This window comes from Salvelinus sp. IW2-2015, unplaced genomic scaffold (genome assembly GCF_002910315.2).
Source record: "Salvelinus sp. IW2-2015 unplaced genomic scaffold, ASM291031v2 Un_scaffold3481, whole genome shotgun sequence".
Taxonomy (NCBI): Eukaryota; Metazoa; Chordata; class Actinopteri; order Salmoniformes; family Salmonidae; genus Salvelinus; species Salvelinus sp. IW2-2015.
Window position 1 is genome coordinate 35,829 of NW_019944761.1, and position 12,150 is coordinate 47,978.

The window sequence follows — 12,150 nt, forward strand, 5'->3', positions numbered from 1 at the left end:
AGTAAATAGTAGTAATTACTAGTAATAAGTATATATGGAGTAGATAGATATTAGTAGTAACGTATTATATAATATTGTTGGTGATGAGTGTAGTAATGGTAGTAGTAATACTAGGTTAACGTAGTTAATAATGAGTAGTAAATAGTAGACCTACTAAGGAAGTAAAAGTAGTGAATCCAGTATGTGAGTTAATAGTAGTTAATAGGATAGTATAAAATTAGTAGTTAATGAGATATTAGATTAAAAGTTATGAAATAAAATTTTTAGCAAAATTTTTTTGTGGTATGTAGTAGTAATAGTAGTAATATAGTATAAGAGTATTAAATAGTAGTTAATTCTAGTAATATGTAGTAATATATTAATTGGTAATAGTAAGTTAATAGTAGTAATAGTATAAATTAGTGTAGTGATATGTAGTTAAATAATAGTAGTTAATTGTAAGTATAGTAGTAATATCAGTAATAGGTAGTAGTAGTACTATATAATATATAGTAGATATAGTAAAGTAGATATAGTAAATATGTAATAGTGGGTAATAGTAGTAATAGTGTAGTAATAGTTAGTAATAGTAATACGGTGTAGTAGTAGTTAGTAATGTAGTATAAGATTAAGTTAAGTAGTATATGTAATAGTAGTAGTATAGGTGAGGTAGTTAAAAGTAGTATAGTAAAAGAGTGTAGTGTTAAATAGATAGATAGTGGTAGTTAAAAGTATAGTTAGTAATAGTAGATAGTAGTAATAGTAGGTAGTAAAGTAGAGTTATAGTAATAGTAGTAAATGCAGGTAGTAAAAGTAGTTAGTAAAGTAGTTAGTAGTTAGGTAGGTAGTAAAAATAGGGTAAGGTAGTAATAGTAGTAATAGAGGTAGTAAAAGTAGTTAGTATATTAGTAAAAGTAATTAGAGTAGTAGTAATAAGTAGGTTTAGTAATAGTAGTAATGTATTAGGATGAGTAGTAAAAAAAGTAAGAAGTAGTAGTTAAAGTAGTTAGTAATAGTAAGATGGTGTTAGCAGGTATGTAGTAGTGGTAAAGAGTATTTAGTTAATAAATTAGACCAGGTAGTCAATAAGTAAGTGAGAGTTGAGTAGCTAAATAGTGAGTAATATATGGACGTAAGCTAACAAGTTACGTTAAATAAGTGAATTAGAGGTTAGTAAGAAAAAGTTTATAATCATCAGTTATTAAGGTAATGGTTTTAAGCCACAAAATATTAGTTATGTAAAGTTACAATCATAAGTGGTAAGTAACTAGCGTTAGGAGCATAATTAAGGTATATATGGAGTGCAATCGTACTGAGAATGTTATATAATTTAGTAGTCGGTAGGTCAAGGTAGTAAAGAAATATGATGGTAGTATTTAAGTAGTAGAAGTAATGGTGATTATCAGGTAGTATAAGCAGGTAGTAGTAGATTTTAATTAGTGATTAAATTGATATATGATAATCAGGTAATATAGTAATAGTAGTAATGAGGTAGCAGTAATAGTAGTAATAATATGTTAGTAATAGTTTAGGAATAGGGTGCTAGTTATTATGTATAAATTGAGTTTAGGGCATGCAGATATGGGTAGTAGTGAGGAGTAAATGGTGAGTAAAGGATAAAGTTAATTGTAGATAAGGTAGTAGTGGAATTAGGTAGTAGGTTAGTAATTGATAATAGTAGGGTAGATTATAGTATGTAGTAATATTATGCGTAGTAAATATATAGAGTATGTTGAATATAAATAATAAGTGAGGCAAGTTAGTAGTATTGGTCAGGTAAGAGTAGTGATATTCTTTAGTAGGCTTAAATTTTATGCCAAAGTAGTGAAGTAATTAATAGGTGTAGTAGTTAATATGAGTAATGGTAAGATATGTAGGAGTAAAACTCAGTAGAGTAGTAATAGGTACATAGTAAATTAAGTAGGTAGTAAAGTAGTATGTATGTAATAATTTGGAGTAAATATAGTATGAAGAATAAATATCAGAAGTATTAATAACACTTTGGCAATAGTAGATAGTAATAGTAGATAATTGTAAGTAGTTGGTAGACAATAGGTAATATGTAGCAATTAGCTAGTAATAGTATTGTAGTAATAGTAGTAGGGAAAGCTTAATCAGTACTGATGAGTTAATTATGCATTATAATAGTTATAAATTAGCAATTAGGCAATAAGCATAGATATATCGTTGATAAGTAGTAAGATAATATAATATGTATGTAGTGTAGTGAATAGGTTAGGTAGTAATAGTAGTAATAGCAGGTACGGTAATGTAAGGTTATATAGGTAGGTGGTAGTAAAATATAAATGATAGTATGGTGCTGAGAGGGTAGTAAGTTAGAGTATGTGAGGTAGGGCTGGTAAATGATGCACATAGTATAGTAATGTATAGTAGGTGAGTTAGTGGTGTAGGGTGGTTAAGTTAGCAGTAGTAGGTAGAAGTTAAAAGTATAGTGTTGGGTGGTATAAGGGAAGTGAATATATAATAGTGCGAATAGTTTACATAACTATGTATATGTAGTAAATAGTTATATGTTGCTAGTGTGTAATAGTAGTAGTATAGTAGTAGTAACTAATTAGTATAAGTAATTAGAGGGAGTAATAGGTGTAGTATTGAAGTAATAGTATGTAGTATTTAAAAACTTAATGTTAAGTAAATAATTAGGGTTAGATAAATATATCAGTAAAAATATGTAGTAAGTGAGGTGGTTAGTGAAAATATATATGATGGTAGTAATAAGTGAGATAGTTAGGTAGATAAGATTAGTAGTAGGTAGGTTAATTAGTAGTGAAATAGATAGTGGATATGTAAGTAATGATAAAGTTATAACGAGTGATAGAGTGAAAAAGTAGATCGGAATAAAATAAGTAGATAACAATAAAATGTGTTAAAAGGAAGTTGAAGTGAGTAGGTATAAGACGTTATATTAAGCAAGGTGTGAAGTAGGTAAGTTAGGATAAAGTAGGATGAGATAGATTAGTATAGAAATATATATGTAGGCCGATGAATAGTTAGTAATTTGTACTAGGTAGGTGTAGAGTAGTAATATAGGTAATAGGGTGTTTGATTAATAAGTAGGTAGTGGAGTGTAGGAGTAGTAAGCAGGAGAGAAGAGGAGAGAATATTAATTAGATAAGTAATGCGTTGAGGGTATGATGTAGTTGATGAGGGTAGAGGGGACAGAGTTTATGTTAATAGTAGTTAAATGAAATAGTAGCTAATTGTAGAAGAGTGTAATATAGTTTCAAGTGTAATTGTGGGTTAGTATAGTGTAGTGAGAAACCATAGTTAATAAGTGTGACAACAATAATTAGGGGTAGATTAACCTAGAGTAGATAGTGAGTAGTCGAAATTAGAAGGTGAAGGTGTTGGGCTGATAAAAGGGTAGTATAGTAGTAATGTTAAGTTATGTTAGTACTCCAGAGAGTAATAGTGGTAATAGGATAGGGTGTGATAATAGTGGGTGGAGTTAAAAGTTGTAATAGTGAGGTCTAAAATTACTGAGTAGGTTAGATGTAAAATTGGTTAGGTATTATAATAGTATTGTTGCTAGTTAATAGTATATGATTAGGGAGAATAGCTAAATTAGGGGTATAATTAATAGTAGGGTAGCACAGGATGAATATATAGCGGTAGAATAGTAGCTAAATGTAGGGGGTAGGAGTAAAGAGAAATGAATTAGTAAATAATCTTAAGTATGAATTAAAGTCAGTGGTAGCATATGAGATAAGAGGGTGGTGATTACTAATATTAGTAGAAGTAGGTAAAGTATGTAGATTTAGTAGGAAATTAAGCAGATGGAAGGATACTATGTCAAATGTTAACTAGTAGACTATATACCTGATAATTAAGGTAATTAATAGGCAATGATTTAGTAAGTAATTTAGGTTAATTGTGCCAGTGTAGATGATTGGTAGAGTTAGTTAAGTAGTTTATGATATAAGTAGGATGATTATAGTAGTATAATATGTATGGGTAATGTAATATATTGAAGTAATAGTGTAGGGGATTGAATTTAATGATAAAAAGTAGGTGAATAGTAGTAGTAGTAGCTAGAACCTTTAGTAGTAATAGTAGTTAAAGGTAATAGCAGTAGGTTAGATTAGAGTAGTAAGATTTAAATGTAGTCTCGAGTTGGTAGTTGTGTAGTTGTTAAGTAGTAAGTGAGTAACCGAGGTGATAGTAAATAGGTTAGATTGATGTTTAGTATTTGGTAGTAAAATGAGTTGTTAGTAGTGGAGTTGTTCATGTAAGTAGTATGGAGTAGATTGTAGTAAGTAGTTCAAGAGTAGTAGTGAGTAGTGTATAGTAAGTAGTTAGTTGTAGGTTTTTAGTAGTAGTAGTTGTAGTAGTAGTTAGTAGTTATAGTATCAGTAGTAGTAGTTGGTATAGTTTGGTATAGTAATAGTAGGTAGTAAAAGTAGTTAGTAATAGTAGTAATAGGAGGTAGTAAAAGTAGTTAGTAATAGTAGTAAAAATAGTAATATCAGTTATTAATAGTATGTTGTAGCACAAATATTAGTTAGTAATACTAGGTAGTACTACTAGTGCTAATAGTAAGGCGTACTAGAAATGGTAGTAGGTAGTAGAAATGGTAGTAGTAGTAGTAGTAGTAATATCAGGTAGTAATAGCAGGTAGTAGTTTTAGGTAGTGATATTAAGTGGTGCTAGTAGTAATGGTAGGCAGTAAAAGTAGTAATAGTAGGTGGTAAAGGTAGTAATTGTAGGTAGTAGTAGTAATAGTAGTAGGTTGTAATAGTAGGTAGTTATAGTATGTAGTAATATTATGCAGTAATAATAGTATGAAGTAATAATAGGTAGTAGTAGTAATTGGTCATGGTAGTATTTTTAGGCAGTAGCAATAGTAGGTAATAGGTAATAGGTAACAATAGTAATATTACCAGTAGGTAGTAAATCTATGTAGTAATATTTGGTAGAAATAGTAGTATGAAGTAATATCAGAAGTATTAATAACACTTTGCAATAGTAGATAGTAATAGTAGTAATTGTAGGTAGCAATAGTATGTAGCAATAGCAGTAATAGTATGTAGTAATAGTAGGTGGTAATAGTAGTACTAGTATGCATGTATATTAAGTAGCAATAATACATAGTAATCGTTGATAGTAATAATTGTAGTTTGTAGTTAGTAATAGCAGGTTGTAGTATTAGGTAGTAATAATAAGTGGTGCTAGAGGTAATGGTAGGCAGTAATAGTAGTAAATGTAGGTAGTAGTGGTAGGTGGTAGTAGTAGTAGGTAGAGGTAGTAGTGGTGGTAATAGTAATATTAGGTAGTAATAGTATGTAGTAATATTATGCAGTAACGGTAGTATGAAGTAATATTAGGTAGTATTAAAAACAGGTAGTAATATTAGGTAGTGATATCAGTAAAAGTAGGTAGTAATAGTATGTGGTAGTAATATGTAGTAATGGTAAGTAGTAATAGTAGTAATAGTAACATGTAAAAGTAGTAATAATAGTAGGTAACAATAAAATGTGGTAATAGCAGGTGGTAAATGTAGGTAGTAATAGTAGGTAGAAATATTAGAAATAGTAGGCCATAATAGTAGTTTGTACTAGTAAGTAGTAATAATAGGTTTTAATAGTAGGTAGTAGTAGTAGTAGCAGTATAATTAGTTATCGTAGTTAGTAGTAGTAGGGAGTTGTAGTAGGTAATAATAGTAGGTTTTAATAATATGCAGTAATTGTGGGTTGAAATAGTAGTAGTACTAATAGGTAGTACTAGTAGATAGTAGTAGTCGTAGTAGGTGGTGCTACTAGGTAGTAATAGTAGTAATAGTAGGTAGTACTAGTGGTAATAGTAGGTTGTAATAGTGGGTTGTAATAGTAGGTAGTACTAGTAGGTAGTAATGGTAGGTAATAATAGTAGGTTGTTATAGTAGGTATTAATAGTAGGTAGCAGTAGCAGTAGCAGTAGGTAGTAATAGTAGTAATACTAGTTAGTAGTAGCAGTAGGTATTACTAGTAGTATGTAGTATTAGCAGTAATACTAGGTAATGCTAGTAGGCAATGATATTAGGTAATAGTAGTATTAGTAGGTAGTATTAGTAGGTAGTATTAGTAGGTAGTTATTATGTAGTAATAGTAGGTTGTAATATAATGTGGTAGTTAGTAGTAATAGTAGTAGTAGTAGTAGTATGTAGTAGTAGTAGTTAGTAGTAGTAGTAGTAGTGGTTGGTAGTGGTAGTTGTTAGTAGTAGTAGTAGGTAGTAGTAGTAGTTAGTAGTATTTGGTAGTGGTAGTAGTAGTTGTTTGTAGTAGTAGTAGTTAGTAGTAGTCAGTAGTAGTAGTAGTAGTAGTAGTAGTTAGTTGTAGTTGTTAGTAGTAGTAGTTAGTAGTAGTAGTTAGTAGTATTAGTAGTAGTAGTAGTAGTTGGTAGTAGTTGGTAGTGGTAGTAGTAGTAGTTAGTAGTAGTAGTAGTAGTTGGTAGTTGGTGGTGGTAGTAGTAGTAGTAGTAGTAGTAGTAGTTGGTAGTAGTAGGTAGTGGTAGTAGTAGTAGTAGTAGTAGTAGTAGGTAGTAGTAGTAGTTGGTAGGAGTTGGTCGTGGTAGTAGTAGTAGTGGTAGTAGTATTAGTAGTAGTTGGTAGTGGTAGTAGTAGTAGTAGTAGTAGTAGTAGTTAGTAGTAGTTAGTAGTAGTTAGTCAGTAGTAGTTAGTAGTAGTAGTACTAGTTGTTGGTATTTAGTAGTAGTTAGTCAGTAGTAGTTAGTAGTTAGTAGTAGTAGTAGTTGGTAGATCATAGTAGTTAGTCAGCATTAGTTAGTAGTAGTAGTACTAGTTGTTGGTAGTAGTTAGTAGTAGTAGTAGTAGTTGGTAGATCATAGTAGTTAGTCAGTAGTAGTAGTAGTTGGTAGTCGTAGTAGAAGTAGTAGTGGTAGTAGTTGTTGGTAGTTGTAGTAGTTAGTCAGTAGTAGTTAGTAGTTAGTTGTAGTAGTAGCCCTTTACATACCTGCTCTTTGTCTTCTTGTAGTCCTAAAGAAGTAGAGCAAAACAAAGTGATGTTATTGAATAGATTTATATTAATAATAATTCGCTTTATTTACGGGGTGGCAGGTAGTCTAGTGGTTAGAGCTTTGGGCCAGTAACCGAAAGGTTTCTGGATCGAATCCCTGAGCTGAGAAGGTAAATATATGTCTTTCTGCCCCTGAACAAGGCAGTTAACCCACTGTTCCCCGGTAGGCCGTCATTGTAAATAAGAACTTGCCTCGTTAAATAAAGGTTAAACATTTTGTTTTTATTAACTTAAAATGTGGGATACATATGTCAGGCAGTCTGTATGAATTTATCATTTCATTGATTATTTTATTTTGGATGAGATACCTGTAAAAACTTCACATCATCCGCTCGTATGGACGTCTCTACTTCGCTGATGGTGTCTGTGAGGGCAGCGATCCTCTGCTTGATGTACTCCAACTTCATACACATCACCTGAGTTTTGTTCTCCTCTTCCTGTCTCAACTTGTCCACTCTGTTTTTCTCCTCCTCCCTCAGGAGCTGGTGGAACCTCTCAAACTCCTCCTTCATCTGTCGCTCCGTCTGGTCCGCCTGGCTCTACAGTATATAATAAGTGTCTATTAGCTACTAACTATCAGATGATTATAGTGTAATGTGATTAGTCTCACATAAAACTAGATCAGCGATGGACTCGACATTAGTCTAAATGTATTCTAGCTATCAAATCTAATACAGATGATTCGATAGTGTATGTATTTAGCTCACTAACTAATCAGATGGATTGATTAGCGTATGTATTTAGCTAACTAACTAAATCAGATGGATTATAGTCTATGTATTTAGCAGTCACTAAACTATCGATGGATCGATTAGTGTATGTATTTAGCTCACTAACTAATCAGATGGATTGATAGTGTATGTATTTAGCTCACTAACTAATCAGATGTGATATGTTATGTATTTAGCTCACTAACTAATCAGATGGATCGATAGTCTATGTATTAGCTCACTAACTAATCAGATGGATGATAGTGTATGTATTTAGCTCACTAACTATCAATCTTATTATAATCTCAATCATGATGGATCGATAGTCTATGATATATGCTCACTAACTAATTCGATGGATTATAGTGTGTATGTTTATTTACTCACTAACTTGAATCAGACTGGATTGATCATAGTGTATTATATAGCTCAACTATACTAATCAGAGGATCGATAGTGTGATTATTTAGTTCAGGCTAACTAATCAGATGATTGATAGTATGTTGATTTAGCTCCACTAAACTAATCAGATGATTGATTATGCATATGTATTTAGCTCACAACTAATCAGCATGATTGATAGTTATGTACTTTAGCTCACTAACTAATCAGATGGATTGATAGGTCTAGCCTTTGTATATTACTCACTAAACTAATCAGATGGATTGATAGTCTATGTATATTAGCTCACTAACATTACACAGACTGATTGTAGTCTATGTATTTAGCATTACATCAAACTAATCAGATCGGATCTTGATAGTCTATGCTAATTGAGACTTCACTAAACTAATCAGATGATTGATAGTTATGTATATAGCTCACTAACCTATTAAACCACTACTGAATGTAGCATCTGCCTGAGAAGAAAAAAAAGTTGTTCCTTAAAACGCAAGTCATTAGTAATTACCATTTAAGTAATTTCTGGTTTGTCAACTCTTAGTTTTTGCAGTATTTTCAGGTGTTTCGCAAGAATTCAAGATTGCTGAGACTGCATCTGAAATATTATGTAAACAACCAACAAAAAAAATACAATTATGAAAACTCTTGATCATAAATAAATATACATTCCATTGCTTGCTAACCTAGTCCCCCCCCCCCCCCCAAGCACACAGCACCACTACACTACTACACATCTTAACAACACACGAACATACACACACATACACAATAACAGCACACAAATTAACACAACATCCCAATCTAGTTGTGAAATTCTGCTAATCTGCTGTTGTGTTTTATTTTTCTTTAACCTGACTTAACTTTTTCGTTGCATAATGTCTCCGGCATCATTTTTATTGAATCGACAACTTTATTTTTTATGAACAGACGATTACTAACACGGATTTGCGATGTACGAATTTCTACCCTGGTTCGTTCCCGTGTGATTTCTTGGTTTAAGAGTTTTTAAAACTAGCGTCCATAACATTCACCATCTAGCGCAAATAAGTTTACCCCTTTTTATAACATTATTAATTCCTCAACAGTAGTTTATTCGATGAGAAGCTTCCTAACATAAAGCATACAGCTCAAACTTTTCTCACATCGAACTCCCTTTACAAAATTGTGCACGAGAGTTGGCTCTGTTGATGCCACCCCTTGTCAGAAGTAGCATTCAAAACCACCGTACGAGTGTATACAATACAAGGCGCTAAGTCCCAATTGGAAAAATGTGTCTTCACTGACCACTTCTCCTTCCTCTTTCTGACCCTTGAGCCCTGACGCTTGAAGTCACATCTGTCACGTTACCATCTAAATCGTGTCAAGCAGACACTCACATCAACACCATTATCCCAGAAACCCTGGATCCACTCCAATTTGCATACCGCCCCCCAACAGATTCAAAGATGATGCGATCTCTATTGCACTCTATCCCTTTCCCTCCTGGACAAAAGGAAGACCTATGTGAGAATGCTATTCATTGACTACAGCTCAATGTTCAACGCCATAGTGCCCTCAATACTCATCACTAAGCTAAGGATCCTGGGACTAAACACCTCCCTCTGCAACTGGATCCTGAACGTCCTGACGGGCCGCCTCCAGGTGGTGAGGGTAGGCAACAGCACATTCGCCACGCTGACCCTCAACACAGGGGGCGCCTCAGTGGTGCGTGCTTAGACCCCTCCTGTTCTCCCTTTTCACCAACGATTGCGTGGCCGCGCACGCCTACAACACCATGATTAAGTTTGCTGAAAACACGATGGTGGCAGGCCAGATCACCGACGACGATGAGACAGCCTATAGGGAGGTCAGTGACCTGGGAGTGTGGTTCCAGGACAACAACCTTTCCCTCAACGTCAGCAAGACAAAGGAGATGATCGTGGACTACAGGAAATGGAGGGCCGAGCACACCCCCATCCACATCGATGAGGCTGTAGTGGAGCAGATCGAGAGCTTCAAGTTCCTTGGTGGAAASAACATGGTCCACACACACAGTCGTAAAGCGGGCACGACARCGCCTCTTCCCCCYCAGGAGGCAGAAAATATWTTGCATGGKTCCTCAGATCCTCAAMGGGAAAGGTGTTCCTCAGTGGGACCGAGCTCCCTGCCATCCAGGACCTCTATACCAGGCGGTGTCAGAGGAACACCTTTCTGTCTGTGTACCGCACGACAAGCACCCGGACTATCTGCGTTGACCCCCTCAGCACCAACTCTATTGACTCATCACATACGCTGCTACTGTTTATCAYCTATCYTGTTGCCTAGTCACTTTATCTCTACCTATATGTATATATCTACCTYAGTTACCAYTCCATTGAGTCCATTGCAGTCATTAKTATGAGCCGTCCTCCCCTMAGCAGCCTCCACTGATAGACACACATACACCAGTCTAAATTGCTCTATAATAGTTCAGACATCYCGTCTCACCTTTTTCTCCAGAGCAGCCTCCTCTACAGGGCAGCACACATGTACTTTGTGTTGGTTAGAAAGCTGACAGACGACACAAATTGGCTCCTCGTCGTTGTGACAGAATAGCTTCAGCTTCTCGTTGTGAAGAAGGCACCGCTCCTCCTCTGTGCTCTCCTCTCCCCTGGTCGTCCTCTGCTCTGTAAACATGTCGGCTGCTATCTTTAGGGCCAGGTYGATAGGAGGCCTCTCTGAGCTCGACGTGGTCCGACACACGGGGCATTGTCTGCCTCCCTTCCATTCCCACAATTTTTGTAAACACTCCTTACAGGAGTTATGGCCACATTTCAGCAGGACGGGAAGGCTGAATACCTCACAACACACAGGACAAAGCAGGTCCTCCTTGGAGAGTGAAGGTTGGCTTGTTGGTTTTGCTGTCATTTGATTCTAGATTCTGTTCCTGCAACCTTACTACCCTAGAATAAAGAGATTATATTCTAGATTCTGTTCCTGCAACCTCACCTCTCTAACTACGAAATGTTTTGTGATCTCAGTGTTGGTGGTGTAAACCTTTGTCAATGCTGACAGACCAGCTGGACTTGTTTTAGTTAAAGTTCAGAGCAAATTATTGCATGTAAAGTATCACTTCCTCATTGCTAAATTCAATTGGTCTTTATTGTAACTTACCATCAGGTGGAAAGGGCTGTTGCAACAGACACTGCCTGAAGTGGAGTGAGTCATGACATGACATTTACAGTATGTCCATATTTGGGTTGTTCTTCCTGAATACCTTGCTGTAGATGGACCTGTTTTAGACAGCTTGTATCTCACATGCTTAAAGGAGTCGATAATGTAGACACATTATCTCTAGCTACAATATTAGTATCTCTAAATGGGGTTTGTTGTAAATGTAACAAAAAAACATAACAAGAATGAACACAATCATTGTCTAATTCTTCTAATATTCATTCATTACCCATTTATAACCCATTCATAACCTATTTATAACCCATTCATAACCCATTCATAACCCACACATAATACAATCATTACCCATTCATTACCCATTTATAACCCATTCATAACCCATTTATAACACATTCATAACCCACACATAATACAATCATTACCCATTCATAACCCACATATAATACAATCATTACCCATTCATAACCCATTCATAACCCACACATAATACAATCATTACCCATTCATAACCCATTCATAACCCACACATAATACAATCATCACCCAATCATTACCCATTCATAACATGGAATATGAGTAATGTAAGATATGTCAACATTATTAAAGTGGCATTATTTAGAGTGTGTTGTATAAAGTGACTAGTGATCCATTTATTAAAGTGGCCAGTGATTGGGTCTCCATGAAGGCAGGGGCCTCTCTGAGTTAGTGATTGCTGTTTAACAGTCAGATGGCCTTGAGATAGAAGCTGTTTTTCAGTCTCTCGGTCCCAGCTTTGATGCACCTGTACTGACCTCGCCTTCTGGATGGTAGCGGTGTGAACAGGCAGTGGCACTGGGTGGTTGATGTCCTTGATGATCTTTTTGGCCTTCCTGTGA

At 34.8% G+C, this 12,150-nt stretch overlaps 1 protein-coding gene across 1 annotated transcript in view; it reads right to left on the reverse strand.

The window, feature by feature from the left end:
* The window catches only part of LOC112075948 (nuclear factor 7, brain), a 33,281-nt gene extending 22,145 nt beyond the window's left edge, over positions 1-11,136 (reverse strand). Inside the window, 3 exon segments of the mRNA XM_024142860.2 lie at positions 6,948-6,970; positions 7,319-7,549; positions 10,589-11,136. Of these exon segments, the coding sequence (XP_023998628.2) occupies positions 6,948-6,970; positions 7,319-7,549; positions 10,589-11,008 (674 nt within the window). The 5' untranslated portion in view covers positions 11,009-11,136.
* Positions 11,137-12,150: the final 1,014 nt, after the last annotated feature.